This window comes from Pleuronectes platessa, chromosome 3 (assembly GCF_947347685.1).
Source record: "Pleuronectes platessa chromosome 3, fPlePla1.1, whole genome shotgun sequence".
Lineage (NCBI taxonomy): Eukaryota > Metazoa > Chordata > Actinopteri > Pleuronectiformes > Pleuronectidae > Pleuronectes > Pleuronectes platessa.
The window spans coordinates 20,439,621-20,464,105 of NC_070628.1; the positions used below are offsets into that span (position 1 = coordinate 20,439,621).

Consider the following 24,485-nt stretch of genomic DNA (forward strand, 5'->3'; position numbering starts at 1 on the left):
TGTTTTTAATTTGACTTTAAACTGCACATAAGGCCAGGGAGGACCTTGCTTTCTTTTAAATTGTGAAACACATGGTTGAACCTGAGCATGAGGTGAGAACTCTTCCACCACATGGTGGCAATGTGTAGCTTTCAGGCACTCCTGTTGTCTCTTAGCCAAAGGAGAGCAATCTGAGCCCTCAGCCCCTTAATAAGCAGAGGGACAGATGCAGTGCACAGTCCAGCTATTGTTTTCCAAATGCCTCTACGTCGTCCTCTCCAAAAAAGAGAAAAGGCATCTGTCTGATCACTGCAGCCCTCTGTGTAAATAGGGACTGTAAACTCCTCCTGAACGGGCAAAGTTCAGTTTGATCACACAAACGTGTTGCAAGAGGACGCACCAATGGTTGCATACAATCTAAAACAGCTCTGACTATATGAGGTGTTAGCTCGACATTTAGGTTTTATGGCCGGTTGGATGGAAAAACGACCATTTCCACGAGCTGCTGCCAGGACCGAGGGGGGCTCGATCTGCCACGTGTGACTGTGGCCTCTTCGTAAAAACCGCCCAACCTCCATGGAGTTACAGGCCTCAGCCCTCTCCACTATTCCCCTCTATCTTTACAAGCATCTTCAAAGCGGGGGAGGAAACATCTGCCCTCTCTCACCTCGCTCCACCCCCTCACTTCACAGAGCCACCGAGGGAGGGGGGGATGATGATGGAGACAAAACTCAGGAGAGGAAAAGAAGAGCAGGGAAGTCTACACACATCATCTTTTAGTTTAGAGAGATACAGAACTATTGAGGTAGGAAAGAGGACAAGAGTGTGTCAGTGACAGAGAGTTAAACTGTTAACACACTATATGTGCTCTCTAATGGAGCCTGATGTAAACAGAGAGGAGTGCAGATGACATTCCTAAGGTAGGATTTTCACACACACACATACACACACACACACACACACACACACACACACACAGTTTGTCATGATTTCAGAAGCATCACGTTCATTTACATTAGCACAGGAGTACACATCTGTGCTACATCTACTCTGGACCACAAATTGCTTATGTTGGCCCTTAAGTGGGGGGGACAGAAAGAGGTAGCAGACGGTGGGTGTCAAGGTTGTATCAGCTAAAGAGAGGAAACAAAGTCAAACATATTCATTTTTCTTCACACTGTATTACAGTAGTAATAATAATGAAAAACTTTTATTGCAATGGAAAAAGACTAAGAGGGACGTCCCTGCTGTATTAGGTAAGATACCCAGGTCACTCAGGAAGGAACCAATGAGGTGAGAGTGTGGAAGTGGTAGGTGGGGGGGGGGGGGGGCTGTTGAGTCGGTTCGCTATGGTTTCCACCGGGCCAACTCAGATGCTCTGCGGTGTTGCAGCAGTGGTTTTTCGTTTATTCACCAGATTCTGCAGGACATGTACATAAATGCAGACTGATTGTGATATGGTACACACTACATTCTGTACTGTGTCGGCTGCAGATCATATTACACTTTGCTTTCAATCTGATCGCACACTGTTTGAAAATGGTGCTTAACTGTTACATTTTTGTCCTGCACAGACTGAAGAAGTTATCAGTGAACGTGGGGGTTGACTGCTGATATTCTCTTGGTCAAATAGGAAGGAAAAATAGGCTGCATGACGCAGAAGAACTATTTGTATAGCCTTCTCCATGATATGAAGGAAAAAAAGAACACAATCTTAATATATCTACAGACAGGAAAATCTGTGCTAATCCCAGTCATGAGGACGTGACCACTCAGGCTGTCCTTGGTTAAAAAAATGTGAGGGAAGAGAAGGGAAAATATAATCTTCTTTTAATATTCTTGAAGCTAATCTCACTGTTCTTCTCTTGTAAAAATACTGAATACTTTCAAGCTAAGACTTAAAAAAAATGCCTCACTTTATGACAATTTTATACTTTAATTTACTTCAACTTTGAAAACTGACTAGAGATTTCAATTGAACATAAGTTTTATTTCACACAAGCCAAAAAGGCAGGTTACCACTGCTCTTAAGAGTTGTTGACTTTCAATATTGACTTCCTTATTTTTGTTTTACAAGCTTTCTTGAAACTGTTGGGAAATGCTGATAAACACACATAAACACGTTCAGACACACACACACACACATAGAGGTACAGTGTGTGTGAGTTTGACACTTGTCATCGAGCTTGCATTTGCACTTTGAGCATCTATATTTTTTTCCACTTCAGCTATCTCCGTTCTCGGCAGTAAAGTTGTTGCCAGAGACTCTGCTGTCTGACCTCAGATACAGAACAAAAACTGAGAAAACAAATGTTTGTCTCGTTGATTTGTTAATTTTGTTTCTCTGATTGTATTTGTTTCGCAGTCTTTAAAATAGCACATTAAAACAGTGCCAGCTTCATGCCGCTGCAAAGAGGCTTCTGCAGCTGCTGCCTGTTGCGGGGCGTTGTCAAAACAAACCACATAATAGGCATCAATAATCGCACATTTCTACTACCCTGCTCTTTTTCATTTTGACATTATGTCACTGGTGATTGTGGCTTCAGAATGAAACTGCTTGAGGTTCGGGGGAAAAAAAAACAACATCTGTCTAAAAATACGCAGTATAAAAGCACAAGACAGAGGGAGACGTGCAGACTGATCGAAAGCCAAAGACGCAGCCGATCTGGTACAGCATGTACAGCACATCACTTTATCTCCTCTTTTTGTTCATCCAAACGTTATACAATATAAGTTTTAACTAATAAAAAGTATATTGGAAAGAATTGTGTTCACAGAACAACATTTCCTCCAAAAAAACACGAAAATGTGATCAAATGAAATAAGCTGTGTCCTTTGCAATATCTGCTCTGTGACTATTAGCGAGCCACCATCAATAATCATGAAATATAAGAACATGTGATTTATATGCCCATAATAGGAAATGAAACAAGAAAAAGCATATCAAAATTATTCACACCGAGTGTATTACTGTACATTTTCCTCAAGAGCAAGAATCTGCAAAACCTGCCTCCCATTAATGGAGCGGTGGACACAGATGGTAATCGAATAGGTGGGTGAAAAGTGTCAAAAGGAGATTTACTCAAATGAACAAGGCAAAGGAGAAGTGATGAAAGAGAGAGAGAGAGAGAGAGAGAGAGAGAGAGAGAGAGAGAGAGAGAGAGAGAGAGAGAGAGAGAGAGAGATGAAATAAAGGATATGAGGGGGAGGGAAGAGGAAGTGGCATCAGAGCACAGCTTGAGAGAAAGGTGTGAAAGCCTTTCACTTTTCAAACTAAACGACAGTCAACCCTCGTCCAGGAACGCACAGTGGAAAATGAAATAGTTGACCAGCGCTTGTCTGTCCCTGAGCCTGTTTCCTTATGGAAAGATCCTTCTTGTGTGAGTGTGTGTGCCTGCGGCTCTGGGCACTAACATCTGTAACATCTGTCAGTATTATAAAGCTTTATTCCACAGCATTATATCAAAGGACTTAAACTTTCCACCGTATAGTCATGTGATGTAACAGCGGAGCAACGGTGACGCACAGCGTGCCATGACAATGAATTACTTTATCCTACACTGTCACTGACAGTTGGTCTGTAGTTGATTAATATTTCCTTTCCCAGTTACCCCTCATTTACAGATCAGGGGAGAGTTTCAGTTTGCTTCAGTTTTATTTTGCTAAATCTTATGTATTGCTCTGTTTTTACAAGATCTCTCTTGTATTAATGTCTCATGATATAAATGTTTGAAAAGTCAACAAACATTAATAAATATTTGATTCTGCAGAAACATTCAGTACAATATAAATATGTGTTGATCATGATGTAAATGTGTCTTTACTTTACAGGTTAAAAATCTATTTTAACTTTTTTAAATCAAAATTTTATCCAGAATGTCCTCATCATTCCCATCTGTAGTTTCCATCCACCAGTGGTGGGACGTAACAAGGTACATTTACTTCATTACTGTACGTAAGTACAGTTTTCAAGTATCTGCACTTCTGGGTAAATTTCACTTTTACTCCGTTGCATTAGTCAGCAAATATCTGTACTTCTTACTCCACAAAATTTCTAGATCTCACTGATCCGATCAGAGCGGACAGGTAGGATTAGACCCCGCCTTCTCCAATGAAAGCAAAGAGTGCCTGCAGCATCACTGGTGAAGAAACACCTGAAATGTACTCAAAAGAGGCTGAGACTTAATAATAATGCAGTAGACCGTAATAATAATGCAGTAAATTTAAAAGCAATTACTTGCTTACATTTATTCAGGTAGAAAAGTTGATGTGGTACTTTTATTTTTACTTTGATACATTTGATATATATAAAGACCTATTCTGAAGTCCCACGAGGTTGTCTTGTCCTTTACCTGGCATGTTGGTACTAAAACCTGTCTGTTGATCAAGAAACCCCCCCTTTCAAAATGTTCTTGTGGACGTTTCAGGTGTATTTCGTATGAGTATGAGCGTGGGAGACAGAGTCGGGAAGACATGCAGCAAAGACACAAGTGGGTTCAAACCATTTTAGTCAAATCAGTTATCGAATGATAATTCATCAAACTCTCATGAACACAACAATGAGCCCTTGACAAAGTTTTACTTGCTTTGTGAATTCATCTTGGTATTGGTGTTTTATTCTACAATACTTTGGTCAACTATGCTTGTTTTAAATGTGATTCAAGAATAACCTTGATTTGATTTGATGAATGCATGCAGGTCCCAAGCAGAAGGTCAAGTGGTGCCTTGCAGCTTCCTCAAAACTTGTAAGTCTTGTATAAATTACATTCCTCCTCTGAAGGATCACATTTTTCCCACGTCATTTCCCCTTTTGGGTCATGTCTGCCGGTCACAGTGGACAGACGTTCATTAAATGTGTTTGGGATTAATGTTCAGTGGCTGTCAGCATCAGAGCATAAACACACACATACACACACACGCGCACACACACACACACACACACACTTACACACACACCCCAAGTGGTTCAGTAAAGTTACAGATGGTTCTAGCAACCTGACACTCAATGAGAGGCAGACATTAACAAACAAAAAGAGCTCGATGGATAAACAACGTCCAAACACTAACACGTGTTTGGACGGCTGTCCTTGTTAGAGACTATAGTGACTTCAATTCATTGTGGACAGCCTAAACAAAACCTTTTCCCGAACCTTAACCATGACCAATTCAAGCTAACCCATATGTTGGTCCCCATGAAGTCAACTGGTCCTGACAAAGTCACTAATTGTGGCTGAAAAAGGTCCCAAAGACATAATAAACACAAGTATGGCACACACACACACACAAACACACACACACACACACAGGCACACAAACACACACGCACGCACACACACGCACACCAGCGTCTTGTTAACAAGCTGCGTCTGCTTTCATTTAGCTTTTTGTTTATTGCAGACGATGAAGGGACGTGAACTTTAATTCTCTCATCCTCTTCCTGCCTTCAAGCGATTTGTGATTTCATCTGTCTCCATGCGTTTGCCCATTCGTCTCAGTGTGTCTGGCCCTCTGCTCTGTCTGCAAGAATATGATGAAAAACTGCAACAGAGTCAAGTCGGTGCTTAGGAAAACCCCGACAGACAGACGACGAGAGACTGAGGGGAGGAGAAGAGGTCGTATCAGCATGAGTTTCTCTACCCGTGTATGAGATGACATCTGATGCTAGCCCATCTGCCTGTGGTGGAAAGTGCTGATGCTGTGTGCAGCGGATACAGCAGGGTATGTTGTGCAACTGCTGTGAAGCTCTGCATCATTCACTGCAGTTTGCAACAAGAGCATCTGAGCATTTCCACCATCTGCGGTTGAGACCTGTGGTTTTTAGTGCTTCATAACTGACCTATGTCTACACTTAGATCACGTTTGTTATGTTCACTGTCTTCTTACTCTCAGTTCCCTAACTTCTTTGGTTGATCGTCCTCCCATCTGGATTGCAGTGTCCTCTCTTTCACAGCTGCGGTATTTCTCTTTTTTTGGGGGGTCAGCCGTGCTGGGATGTGTCATCTGACCCTTTTTTAATGTGCATGTGGAGCGGTGGTAAGAGCAGCACTCTGTATTTAAACAGAGTGCCAACTAGTAATCAGCATTTTCCAAAACCCAAGTGCAAATGTGTAAGTGTTTAAGTGCTCTCACTCCCGCTGCAGGCCAGGCTATGTGGCTCACTATACCTGCAGTAGTAACGGAATGTTATGTATAACAGAAGGCAGTATATCATTGACCCGCTGCATTAGTCTTCTTGGTTTTCACATGTGACATTAAAAGAGGAATGTTCATAATTAACACATCAATTGTAATATTTATGCACCTTATATCAACTGACCCCTGCATTTTTTTCTTCTATGAAGGAACTTTTGACTTAAGAAAAGTGCTCTATGTCATATTTGAATCACAGCGGCTCCGTTCTGCTCTTCACTGGATTTGGGAAGTGACACGTCAGTTACCCAAGATATCGTTTCGTTAACATTGTCATTTAGTCCTTAAAAGTCCTTTCTTCTGCAATGTAAAACCAGGTTATGTGGAAATATGAGTGTGTAATGTTGAGCTATTTAAGCCTTTGTTACCTGAAGCCCCATTCATTTTTTTCCTGACGTGAGACACAATTGGAGAATTTATGGAGGTTGGACCAACATTAAACTCACCTGGTTCAAGTCCAAAGAAAATTCGAAGGGCCAAGCTTGAACACAAAGCACACTGATCATCAAAACCTCTGGAACCTTTCCAAGTTGACATATTCATCTGCGTCATCTACGTGCTTTGTTCCTCTTTTCCCTCCTTTGATATATGTAATCATTTCGGCTTTTTCACACTTGCATATGAACGTGTTTGAAACATGGGCGGGGAGGAAAATCTCCAGGGCAGTTGACTCAGCCATTTGTGCATTCTCACACACGGCCCTTCTGCATAATTTCAAGAGACTATACAGAGTCTATTGCATGTCTGAAAGCAGTTATAGATACTAATACCTTTTGTAAACAGCTTCATTCAAAAATCTGATATTTTGATTCTTTCATTCTTGAGGTGCAGTCAGGGGAAGTCAGGGGAAGTTTCTAACCTTTCATTATGTCCGACTTAACTCTCAGATAACGGTCATCCGTTGGTTACCCTGTCTGTTGGTCAGTCACTAAAGCTGAGTGTAGACACAATGGATGACAGCGGGGCAGTATTAACGTCTTATGAAATGTCAGCCAGAAACATGTCATGGATATGAATGCGTGTTAGAGACGTCATTAATGCGCCCACTCACACATACAGCCCCTCCGGATAACTTCAGGAGAATATCCGGGGCGAGTGCTTGTCTGAAATCAAACTGAATTGAAGTTTGACAGACGTATCAACAGCTAATGAGAGGGACGGGGGGGGGGGGGGGGGGGGGGTTTCAAAACATTAGTACATCTTGCGTACCGTGCAGCGAACTGATCGGGTCCAGTCAGGACATGGTCAAACGTTTCACCCCGGCCCGTTCACTCCGCTCTGCTTCAGCCAATCAGCTTGTTGCTCCCTCACTGTGAGCTTAACACTCATCAAAATCACGACGGTTTGCTGTCCTGGCTCCTAAATAGTGGAATGGGCTCCCCATGGACATCCGGACAGCAGAAAGCTGACACATCTTCCGCCTCAAACTAAAAACACACCTCTTCCGACTATACCTTGAATAACATTTAAAACTAACAATTTAGAAGCACTTAATGGCACTTACTTATAATACTTTGTATTTTAGCTTTTTCGAAGAAATTGTACTTTCTGGACCTTTGTTGTTCTGGGTTTGTACCCTCGTGGTTGAATGCACTTATTGTAAGTCGCTTTGGATAAAGCGTCAGCTAAAGGAAATGTAATGTAAAAAAGTTATGTATAGCTAACGTTGACTTGCAGAATGTAATGGATTCAAAATAAGAAATGTCCTGCTCTGTCTTCACATACTTTCTAGCATTTTTACACTTCCATGAACGGACTATGCTCGCTGAGTCATTATTATCTTGATGTAATGATAATGAGCATGGGAAGTTTCAGCTCGGTGCTTGATGCCAGTAAAAGAACTTTGTTTATCCTGCTTCCGTCCTCTGCCTGTGAGTACATGCAGAATGGATAGTCACTAGTACTGGGTGAAAGGCTGAATACTGAGAAAGGAAGAGAAAGAGGAGTAGGCAGATTGGGTGGAGTAAGAATCGGGGGAGTATATAAGGGAACGGATATACGATTACTGGCAAAGCTCAAGTAAAGCAGCAGCTGTTTGGAGTGTTAGTCACTGGCCTCTCTACAGTCTCTGTTCCCCCCCTCCTCTCTTTCTCTGTCTCTCATGAGAGTGTCGTGAATAGCTCCTGAAATAGAGGCCACAGTGGAGCGTAGAGGGGGGAGATGTGGAAAGACGGCGGTGTAGACAGAGGAGGGGTTTGTGCGGGGCAATGTGATACGGTGCCACTGTGAGAAACACATGGAAAAGAATATGGAGTGAGGGGAAAGAGCAAGAAAGAGCACGGTGAGGGAGTCAAGGCTACACTTATAAGCAAAGGGGAGGGAAACACAGAGAGAGAGAGAGAGAGAGAGAGAGAGAGAGAGAGAGAGAGAGAGAGAGAGAGAGAGCGAGAGAGAGAGAGAGAGAGGGAGAGGGAGGTGGGGGAGCAGGGTGTGCTCAGACTGAGAGTCTGAATCTGAATCAGAGAGGAAGAAATCTGCAGAAGGGTTGCTGTTATTTTTGCTGCCACACATATTATTTAGATATAACCTCTACAACCAGGAATGATCTTTTTCATTATTACTTTTCAACTCTTTCATACTTTTGATTCATACTTTGTGGATTCTGCCGCTCTTGGACAACAGCGTTTGAAAATCCTCATATCTCTCTGGAGTTTTTTGTGAGAAGACCTAATACTTTAATCACAGGACATCAGGAAATTGATACATTGTTCTGCCAAAGTTGTCATCTGTGTGGGACACACTTTGACATGGGGGTTGGGAATAAGGAGCTACTCATTCTTGGTAAGTGTCTAAATAAGAGTGGAGAGCGTGTGTGTGTGTGTGTGTGTTTGTGTTTGTGTATGTGTGTGTGTGTGTGTGTGTGTGTGTGTGTGTCTGTGTGTGTGTGGTGAGGATTCAGAAAAGAACAGGGAAGCATAAACGTTGTGTAAGACCTCAGATGATGTACTCCTACTTTTTTCTAGACATACTGTATCCCATTAGAAGAGCCTCCATTTCTGAATTTCTGGATTTTAAATAAGCTTAAGTTCTTTGTTTGAATCCTGGTTCTGTGTGGAGTTGGCTTGTTCTCCATGTGTCTGTGTGGCTTCATCCCACAGTACACAGGCATGTAGATTGGTTTTAGGACTCTAGATTGATCAAATATGTGAGTGTAAGTGTAAATGGTTGTTTCTCTTTATATTCAGTCCTTCCTCTCACCCAGTGTCAGCTGGGATTGGCTGCATCCCCTCTCCTACCATTAAAGCGATGAATAGACAGTGGATGGATGGTTGATTATAAAAAGTTGATTATAGGTCACCTGGGCTGCATCAGTGATGTTGACGCTGTCAGACACTGAGCGCTGTGCAGCACTGATGACAGTGGGGAAGTGTGGGTGGAGGTCAGGGTGGTTGCTGTGGTGTAAGAACCTCTGTCACTGCACTGATGCTGTCAAACAAACATGGAGTCTTGATCCGCAACAAGGTCTGATGGCGTCAGAGTCACCACAGGAAGAACACATGAGCCTTTTTTAAACAAACCTCTTAGGAGGATTTGAGGCAGATGTTATTGTTATTACACCAGTATAGACTCCAGTAGTTGACTTAGTATATAGAAATGTTATTCATGCTATATATCAAATACAAAAAATGACCATGGTTCACTACAATAATTTAAAGATTATACAAACTGTACTATGATAGTTGATATGTGTGTGCAAAGTGGAATACTTAAAAATACAAGTAATATTATTTTTTTATAAGTGTATTTTACTCATTCACCATGCCCCAGTTTGGTTTCCTAATCACAGCTAAAACATAATTTCTGGGTCACACGGTTTAGTTTATGTTTGTAGTAACAAAGACAATATGCAACTTCTAGATGTGTAAATAGGCAATTGGTTGCTACAGTATTACATAATACATTATTGGATTTAAACTGTTTGGCTTTGTCCTATACAGGAAGCACAGTGTGCGATTACAACACAACTTACTGTGTGGTTAATCAATTACCAAAGGTCAGAAGTCAATTATCGCACAAAAATCGTTCAGCACGACAATGTCACATAAGTCTGAAGGAGTGTTTTTAAATCCAACATTTTTGTTAGAGTTTAGCTGCTTGTGATCTCGGAGACAGCTCTTTATAAAGCCTGATAAAATGTCTAGAATCAAAGACAAGAAATAAACTAACGAAAGTTGTGGCAAAAGAACAGGCTAAAAGAACTAAATAGAGCAGGTTAAAACAATCAAGTAAAAGCCGTTTGGTAAAAGTAGGTTTTGAGAGATGATTTAAAAACAGGGAAGTTTTAGTTCCGAGTTCCTCAGTTAAACTATTTGTCCCTGTCACCTTTGGTCAGTCTTTATCGAGTCTAACAGGGCCTCATCATTATATATCAGTGAGGAATGATTTAGAAGCTCAGTCAAGTAGCTTGGTGCCAAACCTTGGAGCCATGAAGGTCAACCGCAATATTTAAACATGCAGACAGCCCAACGAAGGGAAGCTGAGATATGGGAGATGAGATCTTGCGTACGTGCCTTCTGAACACCCTGAGAGTGAGCGATCATGTAAACACAGCTTCACAGAAATCCTGCAGAGGTGTAGTGAAAGCATGAATCACTTTTTGGAGATCACAGAAGGAGAAGTGAGTTTATAAACCTCCGCTTTCTGTCAGGCCCGAATGTAAAGCAACAGGAAGACGGCCAGACCTAGAGAAGTACAGCGCATACAGCTCGCACAGAGGCAGAGGAGATGGTTTCTGTTAGAGACAAACTATTCTTATTAACCACTGTGGGCGCTGATTAATAAAACGTCACATGAAGTCAGGCCTTGTGTCTGTCTGAAGTTGTGGGGTCATTTGGTTGGATACAATCACACCGTTTTACACAGTCACTCTGTCTGGTTTTGGTAAAGTGGTGTTACTGTGGGAGCTCCGGCCTCATCACACAACAACAGAGGGCTTATTGTGTTCGATCCCCGGGGAGGGAGCTGGGTGTATTTTGTGACTTACGCCATATGTAGAAGGAGCCGAGAGAGAGAGAGTCAGAGAGAGAGAGAGAGAGAGAGAGAGAGAGAGAGAGAGAGAGAGAGAGAGAGAGACTGTCACTCGTTTCAGAGCACAGACACACAAACTATTGCATTTGGCTACATGTTAAATTCCACTGAGTGTAAAAACATTTGCTAACGCATCAATATTTTATTGAAACTACTCCGATAACTCAATCCACAATCATGCTGTCGATCAGCAACACCTCAACAAAGAGGTGTTTAGCGGCGTGGAGTGTTGTGAACATACTCAGCACAAGGAGCAGTGGTTGAGAAGTGGAACATGCTTGTTGTTGCTGTGTCTATTGGAATCACAGTAGTTGCCATGAATCCAAGGTGACCACCGGTGTCCTCCTTGGGTAAAAAAAGACAAATATTTTCAGAGCCATTTTGCGGAGGCGGTTTTCGGATTAGAGACCAGTCTAAAGGCAGCTTGCCATCAGCCATTGGCAGTGGGATGATTGGATGAAGATTTGGCCGATGTATTTGCCATACATATGAATGGAGTTTCTGCCTATGCAAATTAGGACATATTCAGTAAGTGTGGAGCTCATTTGCATTTTCAAATTCATTTCAAAAGAAACTTGTTATATAAAAAGGTTACTTTTCTTGTATAATTTTACCATGTAAAGTTGTGTTGTGGTAGGAGTAAAGGAAAGAATTAAGCCTATTTGAGTGTATTTTGGGCATATTCAATTAGTGTATAGCTCATTTGCATATTCAAATTCTTTTTTAAAGAAACTTGTAACACAAAAACTATTACTTTTCATGGATACTTTCATTGTGTAAAGTTTCATTTTGATAGGAGTAAAGGAAAAAAATAACCCCAATGGGATGTATTGTTGCCTGGCCTTATTGGATGTATTGTTGCCTTATTTTACAATTAGTCGGTCGTAAAACTCTACTTTGCCTAGACTATAGGGGCTGATGATCTAAAGGGTGATTCTTAGGAGCCCCATGGTGACCAAGGTGATCTCTCGTTGTCCATGAAGGACTCTCAGGATGTTTTGTAATATTTTGATGTTAAAACCGGGCTGTGTACAGACAGTTCAATGTGCATGGGCGAATATGAGGAAGTGTGCAGTTTTTTACAAAGTGGCCCACTCACGGTGCTGCAACTTTGTTTTCTCTGAAGGCCTGTTCTCATCAAATAGAAGTGTCCTTTTCAAACCTCCCTTAGGACAAGAGTTAACTACCATGTCGTCCTCATCCTTGCCAGCGTTTCCCTCAACTGTCAAATGAAACTAACTGGCCTTTCTCTCTTTCCCTGCAGGCTGGATGTGTATGCTGGGGAACTGTTTCTCTCAATGTGGGAAGGGTCTCATCAGCACCGAAGGGCGTGCATGTGTTGGTAATAATCTGCTATGACCACTAATTTTAACCACCTCCTCTGCCACCCCCCTAGTGAACCAGGAAAACAAATGTTCTTGATGCCACTCAACTTGGTTATTTCCATTTTTAGGCATTGAAGCTATGCTCGTTTCCAGGGCAATTTACAATGAAAACATCAGTAGAAGAAGTTTCGATTCCTAGATCAGCACAATTCTAAAGCAAGCAGCTAAAATAACTACATATTCCTGGCCCTGACGGCTGTGCCGTAACTTGGGACTGGTAATCATGCTGTACAGAGGAGGTAGAAAAAACAATGATGACTAGAGAGATTGCTTAAAATATCATGTTTTCTGATGTATTGTCCTCTCTGCTTCCTGTTTTCTTATTCAAATCTATAGATTTTGATGAGTGTGACGATGACCAAGTACAATGTGGAGAAGGTGCAATGTGCTACAACACCCATGGCAGTTACTACTGTGTGTGCTTATCTGGCTTCAAGAACATTGCTGGGACCGTCAGCTTCACAGCGACGACTGGACAGTGCCAAGGTGTGTGTGTGTGTATGTGTGTGTGTGTGCATCCAGTGATTGCTTCTCTTTACTCATTGTTACTGCCATCTTCACTCTGTCAGATATCAACGAGTGTAACGATCAGGTTGGAATCTGCGGTCATGCTGGTCGCTGTTCTAACCGGATAGGGTCCTACAACTGCACCTGCCAATTTGGTTACGTCAGCCCCAACGGCACGGAAAAGTGCAGAAGTGAGTATTTACAGTTTTGTCTTGCTATACCATAAACTGTATATTAAGATGTCCACACATGTCAATTTGCTCCCTCTAACCAGAAATTATGCCAAAACATCACGGAAACTAGCCCAATCGTTCAAGAACCAGGGGCCCCATAGCTTCCCTCCACCTGAGGAAAATTTAAAAAAATTGAAATCTATCTGCCTGGAACTGATTTTTGGAAATGTCCTGCATCTTTTTTTTCCAATTAAGATTTAGCTTAAAAGTGTCTCAACCACAAGGACATCACCTTCCTCCTGCCAGTTCGAATTGCAGGTTTTGATTAACATGAAAGAAAGATCCTAATGTCACCAGCGTCCTTCAGACACTTTGATGTTTGTTCCATTATGGACCAAAGCCATACATTTTATATTCAGAACTGTTTCTATTATCCTTTGACAGCCATAAATACATGTGCGGAAGCTGAAATTAAAGGAGACAACATCTGCGGCGAGAAAGGAACGTGCAAGAACGATGAAAGGAGTTACCGGTGCCAGTGTCCAAAGGGATACACCAACTACGGCAACAAAAGGACGCCGTGTTCAGGTCAGTGTAGGCGCACACTGCTTTTCATGGTGACTTATCTGAGTCACAATACTCTGTGGTTTCTGCCTAACAAGACAACAGCAATGATTTCAACGCTCCTCTGCTTTATGTGCATACTGTGATGAAGCATCAAACTCACAGGTTCTGATGTGATGTTTCCTGTTTCCAGAGCTTAAATGTGATGGCTTCAGTGCTGAGAATGGACCTACACAGGTAAGCTGCAAGTGGCATGATGTAAAACTGCAACGTCAAGAAAAAAATAAAATGTTTAATGGTTTTATACCGGATTTATTCTTGTGTTCGTCCTCCTGTAGGCAACTCTAAATGCAGGGTTAGCTATAGTCCAGCATCCCATAGGTCAAGTGTCCTGCTAAGCAGCATTTATTTGATTGAATTTTAGTTAGACTACCCTGTGGCCATGCAGGGTTTAGTGCATGAGGTTTATTATAGGGCTGAAGGTTCTCATTATTCTCTCTCTCTCTCTCTCTCAGTCGCCCCGAGGCTTGTTGGCAAATATTTTGTCCATGATGAGAAACAGCTGTTTGGCCCTGTCCAATCCAAGTGCCGCCGGTGAAGAGAAGGTTGACGGAGAGGCGCTACTGGAGGTCAGTAAATCAGATACAAACACACACACACACACACACACACACACACAAATACATGCAATATTCTTAACCCCCCCTCCCCCCACACACACACACAACCAACTCTCCTTTGTGCTGCAACAGAAACTTTTCACAGCCACCGATGCTGTCCTGTCCCCCGGTCGTCCAGACAGTGCTGAGGAAGTGAGTTTGCTGCTCGGTACATTGGAGAACTCCATCATGTTCATCGGTCCTCAGCTAAAAAAAAACTACACCAAGATAGAAACCGCCGAGACAGGTAACAGTCTCCATCGGCACAGATCTGCATAGAACGAGTAAAATCGCACGGGCCACTAACTTTAATGATAAATGAATGAATGAAAGTGGAAACACTTCTGGAAGCTAATTTCAGATGTGCAGGTTTATTTCTAATGAGTTGTTTGATGGAACAGATGTAGAGATCGCTGTTCAAAGGGGAAGCACACGACCCACTGGAGCGATCCATTTGACCAATGAGAACGCAACACTCGACACCGACTGGGAAACAGCATCTGGGATGGAAACATACCCTGGTAAACTCTTCTTCTCTCGTTTAGTCACATCTACCTTTCTGCCAAATAAGTCACGACTGCCATGTTCATGAAATTCCATTTTTTTTGTTTTGGATTTTGACAGGCTTTGCTATGGCTGCACTGCTGACCTATAAAAACCTGAAGATCTCAGGGAACCGTTCTTTTGAGGAGCTCAAAGGACCTAAAAAGGATGGCGTGGATCCGTCCTTCCAGATCTTCTCTAGAGTCGTGTCTGTTGTGGTCTCTAATCCCTCCACTCAGAATCTGAGCCGCTCTGTCCACATCACACTCAGACATTTAGAGGTAGCTCCACCTGTCCCAGTCTTCTACGTGTCCCCCTTCTTCTATCAGTGTCACTTATTTTAAACAATTATGAGTAATAAAATATGAGGCTCTGAATAAAACAAACATATTTGTTTTGTTTTGTGTGTAGGACACAGAGGAGTCCCCTGCGGTGAGGTACATCTGTGTTTACTGGACTGAGAGAGAGGCCTGGTCCACAGATGGCTGCTATCAACATCACTCCAACGCCACACACACTGTGTGTAAATGTGAACATCTGAGTAGCTTTGCTGTGCTCATGGCCCTGTACCCCATTGAGGTAAAGCCGACACAAACCAATGTTTTGAAAACCTCTTCAACAAGAATGGCACTTAGTAGAGCGCATTAACACCATCAAGGCCCAACAGTCTACTTGAATCTTATCAAGCTGCACCAAATTTAACACACTCATAGATATCAGTCCCTTAGTGTGCCCATTATTTTCATCAAGACCAACGAATTGTGCCTTGTAAAATATGTGAAAAGGTCAAAAAATGTCATCTCACATGTTAAAGGCAAAGACAAAGATTCCTGGATCTGCCTCCTGATCCTGATCTACACCAAAGCTTAATGGGTTCTTCCCTGACCCACACAACATCCTTCCACGAAGTTTTGTAATAATCTGTCCAGTAGATTCTGTGCAATGGTGCTATCAAACAAACACCAATGAAAATCTCCCTGGCAGAAGTAAAAATGGTCTAAATTAATGTGTGAAACACTGATGACTTGCCCAGTCTAGAATCAGGTATGACTTACGAACTTAGACTAAGAGCCGAGTCTTTAATTTGACTGACACAGAGAAAACACTGACAGAGAAACTGACAAGATGAACTCGTACTGAACAAAAGGAAACACAGACACTAGGAAAAAAACAGGAAATCTCTATGAATGTACAAAAGAACCGAGACATACATCCAAAAGCCAAGACATAGAGAGACAACAAAAAGTCCGTCAGCACAACAAGAGTCCAACAAAAGATCCATTCATCAATTTTCTTTACCGCTTGTCCTTTCAGGGTCAGAAAGAGAGCTAGAGCCAACCACAGCTGACATTTGGCAGGATTTACAGGTCGCTGCCGGACAAACAGGGACAAATCAAAATGACACACCTTCAGTCAATATAGAAAGTCCAATGAATCATAACTGTAATATGCAGGTCTTTGGACTGTGGGAGGTGACAGAGCAAACCACCTCAAATTTACGCTGGCCATAAACAGGAGATTGACAAAGAAATTAAAAACAGTCCAGAAAAAGTTCCAAACACATCAGAAGTCCTAAAATAGTTTCCTCCAAGGGTCCAAATAGAAAAAATTTAAAGTCTTTCAAAAGCTGAACCGAGGAACAGAATCATGACATCACTCTCACGAGCTCTGTTTCTATTTGCAGCTGTTAAATGTGTGAATCATCACCTCATGAGTGTAGTTAGTCACATCGGGATCTGACATGTCTTCTCCCCTGTAGGAACCGTTTGGGCTCCTGTTGGTGAACAACATGGCGCTGATCATCTCCATCGTGTGTCTGTTGCTGAGCATCGTGACGTTCATGTTCTGCCGCTCCATCCAAGGGACCCGCACCACCATCCACCTGCACCTCTGCATCTGCCTCTTCCTGGCCGACCTCGTCTTCCTGGCTGGCATTTCACAAACTGAGCCTGTGGTATGTTCGTTAAAAGCACATATTGACTTCATCACGTGGAGGAATTGTCTAGACTGCTGATCCTATCATTCATAAAAATGTAGTTTAATTGAAATTTTTCCAGTGGGTTGACCTATTCCACTCACCTTTCTGTTATAAATATCACAGCCACTCTGAATAAACCTCAAATTGTCTTCATGTCCTATTACAGTGAAATAATATTGTGGTAGTCTAGAGGCAAAGAAAAAACAAGAAAAAATACTTGAGGCTCAGACAATAAAATGTAATATCCGAAAATGGGCATCACAAGGAGTTTGAATCCTGAATGGGCCAAAAATAATACCTGTGTATTATCCAGTGCTGTGAGGTCAACATAAGTTCAGTTTTTAAGGTGCTTAATTGAATATTTGACATAAATAGACTTTATATGTAGAACACTTTTGTCAATGGATAAAAGAAAGCTATAAAACCAACAAGTGTCTTGTTAACAGGCATTTCATAAAGATTTCAAAGAGGATAATGAGGAGGCTTGTCTGATCGACAAAGGGAGGTTGTTGAGCCCCAACAGCGACTGACCTACCTCGCTGTGTCTCTAGTCTTGCCCTGGGTACAAAGAGCTGGGGGTGAGAAGTTCTTAAGTAGAGTGGTGCAAGGGATTTAAAAAAAAGTAATGACATTTTAAAACCAATGGATGAGATGTGATCATATTTTTGACTTGTTGTAAGAACCCTATAGATACAGTGTGCTGCACAAGTTGGAGGCACAGTGAGCTGCAGTAATCTAAAAAGCTGGGGACACAGGCATGAGTGAGAATTTGTGCCTTCTTGAATGAAAGGAGTAATATGATCTTGTCAATATTCCTGATTTGAATGATCAGTGATTTGCTGATATTATTAAATTATGTTTGGAACGTGAGGTCACTAAAGGTTACTTCCAAATTGCATGGGTGCACTGCAGACCCTGAGAACCTCACGCCTGAAATACACCTGTGTGGTTTAGGTCCAAACACTGTCTCTTCAGTTCTGTTTGGATAAAGCATCAGAAAGTTACAGGACATCCATGACATCAGGTGTTGAGACTGGATGCCAGTGAGGCAGCTAAGGCAAGGTTAGATAGATTTATGGATAAGTAGACTTGAGTCTGCATGAAAAAAATATTTAACTGTGGCTCAAACTTGAATTTTGTTTAGAATTATTCTGCACTAATATTTTATTTAATTAATATATAATTTAATTCTGACAGATTACATAGGTTTTACTCATAGCATGTTTGAGGAGCACAAAAACATTTAAAAATGTAAAATACTTCTTTCAACACTGACCTCTTAATCTAAGTAGTTTCTTATCATTACAAAAAGCTGTTAACGTAGTCATACAGACAAGTATTGATTTTATAACATCAGCAGTAGATGCCGTTTCAAAGACTTTTATATCAGCGGCTCCTTCCGCTCTGATCTTGTCGTTCTCCATGTTGTCACATTACTTTGCAGGACGGCTGCAGGTTTGTTGCAGCGATGCTCCATTACCTCTTCTTGGGAGTCTTCACCTGGATGCTGCTGGAAGGCGTGCAGCTCTACCGAATGGTGGTCCTGGTGTTCAATGCCACCATCCGACCCCTGTACCTATTCCTCGCCGGTTACGGGATACCCCTGGTTATCGTCATCATATCTGCCATTATCAGACCAAAAGGATACGGCACTGACAAATTGTGAGTCTGTGAAGCTAAATATAATTTCGGTTGTGATAAAAAACATCTGTATGGTGTGTGTGAGAGAGCCGGAGAAGATACACAGGAAGAGGGAATTGTGTGTGCCCGTGTGTTTGTACATCTTGCTTGTGTGATAGCGATTACATCAGTGGATTACATAGACCTGCTGTTTTCCGTCTGTTATACAGAAAACCTTATCATGCACATGTTTTCCCCCCTTCCTTCAAACCAGCTGCTGGCTGTCTCTAGAGCACGGCCTCATATGGAGTTTCCTCGGCCCTGTGTGCTTCATCATCGTCATCAATGTCTTCTTCTTCATCATCACTGTTTGGAAGCTCGCCCATAAGTTCACCAGCCTCAACCCAGAGCTCTCCGAGCTAAACAAAATCAAGTGAGTCCCTCTTTTTGTTTTCCTGTGTGTGACAAAGTGTGTTTTTTTGGGCGTCCTCTCATGCGGCTGCAATGTAAAACTTACGTTTGAGAAAGGAACTGAGAAATACATGGATGGAAGGAACGTCTGGAATATTTCCATTTTCCTCTGCTCTGTAATGGGGATACAACTACACAACAACATACCACAAAACACAACAACAAATCGCAACGACAAATGTAAAACCAACATCAAATAAGAAAACATCAAAAACCTCAACAGCATGGAGGTACCCGCTATTGAGGCTCTGATTGGATTGAGGAACCTCAGGTCAATCCAGGGCCACTGCAGATTTCTGTCTTTGGAAAAAAATGCATCGGGTCTAAATGTCAGATTAGTCTCTGGTTGGTCAATTCTTGGTGAGGTTGCAGAAAGACACAGTTCCTGTTTCCAAGTGACTGAAATCAAAGCCTAATGGTTCCTTTTTTCATCTTCATCTTCATCTTCATTGTCATCCGCTTATCCGGGGTCGGGTCGCGGGGGGAGCAGCTCAAGCAGGGGGCCCCAGACTTCCCTTTCCCGGGCCACATTGACCAGCTCTGACGGGGGGATCCCGAGGCGTTCCCAGGCCAGTGTTGAGATATAATCTCTCCACCGAGTCCTGGGTCTTCCCCGAGGTCTCCTCCCCACTGGACGTGCCTGAAACACCTCCCAAGGAAGGCGCCCAGTGGGCATCCTTACCAGATGCCCGAACCACCTCAGCTGACTCCTTTCTAAGTAAAGGAGCAGCGGCTCTAATCCGAGTTCCTCACGGATGACTGAGCTTCTCACCCTATCCCTAAGGGAGACGCCAGCCACCCTTCTGAGAAAACTCATCTCGGCCGCTTGTACCCGCGATCTCGTCCTTTCGGTCATCACCCAGCCCTCATGACCATAGGTGAGGATAGGAACGAAGATCGACCGGTAGATCGAGATCTTTGCCTTGCGGCTCAGCTCTCTTTTCGTTACAACGGTGCGGTAAAGCGAACGCAATACCGCCCCCGCTGCTCCGATTCTCCGGCCAATCTCACGCTCCATAGTACCCTCACTCGCGAACAAGACCCCGAGGTACTTGAACTCCTTCACTTGGGCTAAGGACTCATTTCCTACCCGGAGTAAGCAATCCATCGGTTTCCTGCTAAGAGTCATGGCCTCAGATTTAGCGGTGCTGATCCTGGTTCCTTTTTTATACGCTCTTAATCTTCACTGTGTCTTAAAATAAAGTATATTTATAGCTATTCATAGGAATAACAAAAACACATCACTGAAGAGCTTACTGCAAAGAGCCCATGTGAGGTACATTGCCAGAAACCACTTTTGAAACAGCATTTATTTTCTTCCACAAATGTTCAATTGGCAGGAAATAAAGAAATGTCTGTGTCCTGTAGATACTCTGTTGAACCCTTCTTCTCCCGCTTTCACTCTTCAGGGGTTTTTCCAGACACTATGGTGCTGACTGAGTCATCAGTGTGTCGGAGCTCATGATAATCACTTCTTTCATTTTCTATCTGTTGCCCTTTCCGCCCACATCCACCCCCCCCTACAGAGCATTCACAGTGACAGCTATAGCCCAGATGTGTATACTGGGTCTCATGTGGGCGTTTGGGACCTTACTGTTCCAAGAAGGCACCGTACATACCAGGACGGTGTACGCATATATCTTCACTATTCTGAACAGTCTGCAGGGGGCGCTGATCTTCATCTTGCATTGCCTGCTGTCTAAGCAGGTAGGACACATAAGATTATCTATGACACACAATAATTTATTGCTAGGTTGGGTTGTTGTGTTAGGATAAGGGTTAGTTACGGTTATGATAAGGAGCTCAGCGTGTGTGTGTGTGTGTGTGTGTGTGTGTGTGTGTGTGTGTGTGTGTGTGTGGTTGTGTCCGTGTGGTTGTGTGCGTATGGTTGTGTGCGTGTGGTTGTGCGTGTAACTGGGAGCTGTTAAATGTGTAAGAGATAAACATTTTTTTTTTAAAGTAGAAAACGAGTGATGACTTTTGTTTCCACCCCTGATGTTTTGCTGACCCCTGCAGGTGAGAGAGGAGTACGCACATTTCCTCTCCTGCATCTGCACACCACAGAAGAAGAGATACTCGGACCTCACGAGTACCAATCCCTCCAGTTCTCAGTCACAAGTAAGTATCAGGTGATCACACCCACTCTGTCACCTCCAAGGCATAATCACTTTTACTCAGCTTTTACTGTTACTTACACATATACACACTCCACATAATTCAAAGTGTGATGGAAGAAGCGTGGGGATTGTATGTCTCGATTTTTTTGCTGTATTTAAGAATTTATTTATTTATTTTCTATAGTGATATGGACCTATGATTCCTAAAAAAGCTTAGCAAACATAACGTTGACGAGAAAAGACAGTGTCTGCCATAAATGGAGAGCTATATCAATATTTAAAGTATTTATTCAAAAGAAAACGCTTGACCGAGATGAAGGGAGCAGCAATGACAATTATGATATTAAAGGTTTAGCACGATAATATTTCACTGCGCCGACTTTTTACTTTTAATACCATACTTTAATAATGTGAGTACTATATTTTTTATCTTACAAGGTACTTCACATAAATAATCACATAAAAAACATCTAATTTAGTTAAATATTCATTAAATTGAGGTAAAGCTACTTTTACTTGAGTCCTCATACTTCTTCCACCACTGCAGACATGTGTACATTTTCTTAAATTTTTTTTAACGTGTCTTATTTCTGTTTGCTCAGGGCTCTAGAAGCGGGCAGCAGACCAGTGAATCCCAAATATGAAGAGCTCCATCTTTTATTCCTCCCCAAAAGACTTTGAACGATTTGGATCCCTTCAAATTAAAATTCAGTCATGACACATTCACCCGAATGTAAGTTTAAAGTCTGGCTTGCTGTTTTGTGATCTCATGCTACATGGTTAGAGTCATCGTCAATCTTTTATTCTTGATAAACCAAATCACTTTTATTTTGTGTTTGTTTTTCACATATTCTTTTAGTTTTTAGTGGGAATCGAAATTAACAATGACCCTGTTCCAAGGTCACAAAACAAAAATGACGGGAACCATTGCTCTAAACCAGAGACTTTTAAAGATTGATGAATCATCCCCACATCCTCACACTGTCCATAAAGCCAAAATAACCCAGGTATGAACGCTGCCATCTTGAGCATTGTGAGCTACAGATATATATTTTGAGTTAAAATCAGGAGATAGCGAGGTCCTATGTTTGACCAATCATGAGTCTGTCTCAGCTGTCAATCATGATTGTTTTATCCCATTTTTATAGTATCAAATTACTAACTAAGAAAACTTACCTCGAAAATTAACAAACGAATAAACATCAGTGTGATAAAAACGACCTAAAATACCTAAACCATTTTTTAGAAGAGGTTAGGAAATTTGACGTGTACTTATTTGGTCCATGTACCATTCACTAACATGGGAGAGGCATGATTTTTTTGCCTTTATTGCAGCAAGCCACCAGGGGGCGATTAAGACACTTTGGTTTCACTTTTAGGGAAGCAGTCATCCCATCCATCTTTACATGCAGTCTATCTTTAAACACATCTGTCCAAGGCCGGTCAGATCCTACTGAAGCCAATTCTTATCGCTAAAAACCCAATAATCTGAATGAATCCAACAGGACTTCTCTTGCAAAGTGTGAAATTATTTCCTCATTATATTCTTATTTCCCCCCACTGAAAATGATGTATATGACCAATGGTAGATAAAAGTGTATTGATAATGACTAAATTTCTCTTTTGGTGTGAGGTTACACTTAAAATGTTCTCATGGTTACAGCAGGCAAAGAGAAGCTAAACCTCTTAAAGTGTTTATTCAGGAACTCTGTAAGTGAAAGTGAAGATATTTTAGTAGCTTATCGGTTCAGCCAGAACAAATCACTGTTAAGTGTATTACCCATGGGAGTGGTTGAAAGTGAAAGTGATGCAGACTATTTATTTTTCCAAGAGCAGACTATGAAGTCTATGTTATGTAGGCTGCAAGGAAATATGTTTAAAGCACGAGCATACACTTTGCATTGTATTTTATATAAATGTATGATATAGATATATGCGCGGGTGGGAATTTTTGTTCAGGGGAGCTTCACAGAATGTCTTTGTCTTCATGTACTGTATTGAATAGTGTGCTGTTACAGTAAGAAACAACTGACCGATGATGTAAATTACCCATGAAGTGCCTCTGATGGCTCCTCCTGCAAGTCCCATGTGGGCGTCTGCAAGGTTTTCATGTCTGTTGTTACTTGCTTTGAAACAAAATAAGTGATTTAAAAAAAAAACCCCACTTATGGCTGTTTTTTAATAATCTATCTTGGCTTGCAAATGAGCTGCGCCACTTTATGAAGCTTATTTTATTCTTGAATGTGTGACAAAGAAATCTCGTCCAAAGTGACAGCTTTGACCAATCACAAAAACAGACCCACCCCTGTGATAAGCCTGCAGCTTCCTGCAATCATGGCGTGTTTATGAAAGAAAATGTACTTATTATAACTATAAGCCTGTGCCTCGACACACTGTCAGTGAGTGTAAGGTCTCACATTCCTGAAATGAAGTGTGTGTCAAATGGGAGTTGGACAAATTGGATTTAATTGCACTTTGTCTTTGTCAAAATGATCGTCCAGCAAATCCTGGAGTCATCCAGTCCCACTTAGAGAACCAGAAGAGTTTACTTGTAGAAATAAAGCTCTCAGTTTTATTTTACAATTATAATTTTTTTTACTTTTTGATAGAAATTGATTGGATTATCTAAAAGACATTGATTGTTTTGATATTTTGGATTTCAAATCTGTCTTTTCATGTGTTTTGTTTGTGTTGAAATTGTTTCTCCCTTTGGTTTGGAGACCCTGATGAACACCATGTCTGTGTAGATTGGATCTAAACTGTTCTACGGTTCTAAACTGTGACTGAAAACACAGCATCTTGGCCAATGACAACGATTATTCACGCATTGCAGAAAGTATTTCTATGTGAAAAAGCTACTCTGCAGTCTGCAGAATTTTTTGAATGTAAGATTCTTATTGATACAATGTACTATATATGTTGTAGTTTTGAGCTATTTGAACCTATTTTTCTACTTGTTTTGTTGTACGATGTTTGGTACTTTTTTTCTTCAAAGAATATGTAGCAATAAATGTTAATAAAAACCTTTACTTCTACTTCATGTGAAAAATCTGTGTGTGGCATGTTAACATTAGTTAATTTCGACAGACAGAGAGACAGACAGATGGACACAGAAAGACAGGTAGACAGACAGACAGACAGACACAGACAGACATGACTTTTTCTGCAAGATCATTGAACCATATTTTGCTTTAAGTGATTTAGAATAAAGGCCTGCACTTTGCCAATAAGTTTGACAATTGTTAAAAATAACCCATGCATATATAAGGAAC

The 24,485-nt window shown here is 41.7% G+C and overlaps 1 protein-coding gene and 1 long non-coding RNA gene across 3 annotated transcripts; both read left to right on the forward strand.

Annotated features, from left to right (window-relative positions):
- The first annotated feature begins 97 nt into the window (after nucleotides 1–97).
- LOC128430325 (uncharacterized) lies at nucleotides 98–7,321 on the forward strand. The gene is made up of 3 exons (XR_008333997.1): nucleotides 98–4,469; nucleotides 4,678–4,724; nucleotides 5,504–7,321. It is a non-coding gene; the product is annotated as an uncharacterized LOC128430325 (long non-coding RNA).
- A 633-nt stretch (nucleotides 7,322–7,954) lies between these two features.
- Nucleotides 7,955–24,248, forward strand: LOC128430333 (putative adhesion G protein-coupled receptor E4P). Of its 2 annotated transcripts, none has more exons than XM_053416381.1 (17): nucleotides 7,955–8,449; nucleotides 12,461–12,538; nucleotides 12,918–13,067; nucleotides 13,151–13,279; nucleotides 13,706–13,849; nucleotides 14,019–14,062; nucleotides 14,341–14,454; nucleotides 14,578–14,731; nucleotides 14,886–15,005; nucleotides 15,109–15,308; nucleotides 15,439–15,606; nucleotides 16,787–16,981; nucleotides 18,450–18,667; nucleotides 18,900–19,058; nucleotides 20,623–20,803; nucleotides 21,113–21,214; nucleotides 21,816–24,248. In XM_053416381.1, the coding sequence occupies exons 2-17, from the start codon at nucleotides 12,466–12,468 to the stop codon at nucleotides 21,855–21,857; spliced, it is 2,193 nt and encodes a 730-aa protein (XP_053272356.1). In that variant the 5' UTR covers nucleotides 7,955–8,449; nucleotides 12,461–12,465; the 3' UTR covers nucleotides 21,858–24,248. The 2 variants fall into 2 exon arrangements, with proteins under 2 accessions (XP_053272356.1, XP_053272351.1); XM_053416376.1 differs by lacking the exon at nucleotides 7,955–8,449 and adding an exon at nucleotides 8,516–8,949.
- Nucleotides 24,249–24,485: the final 237 nt, after the last annotated feature.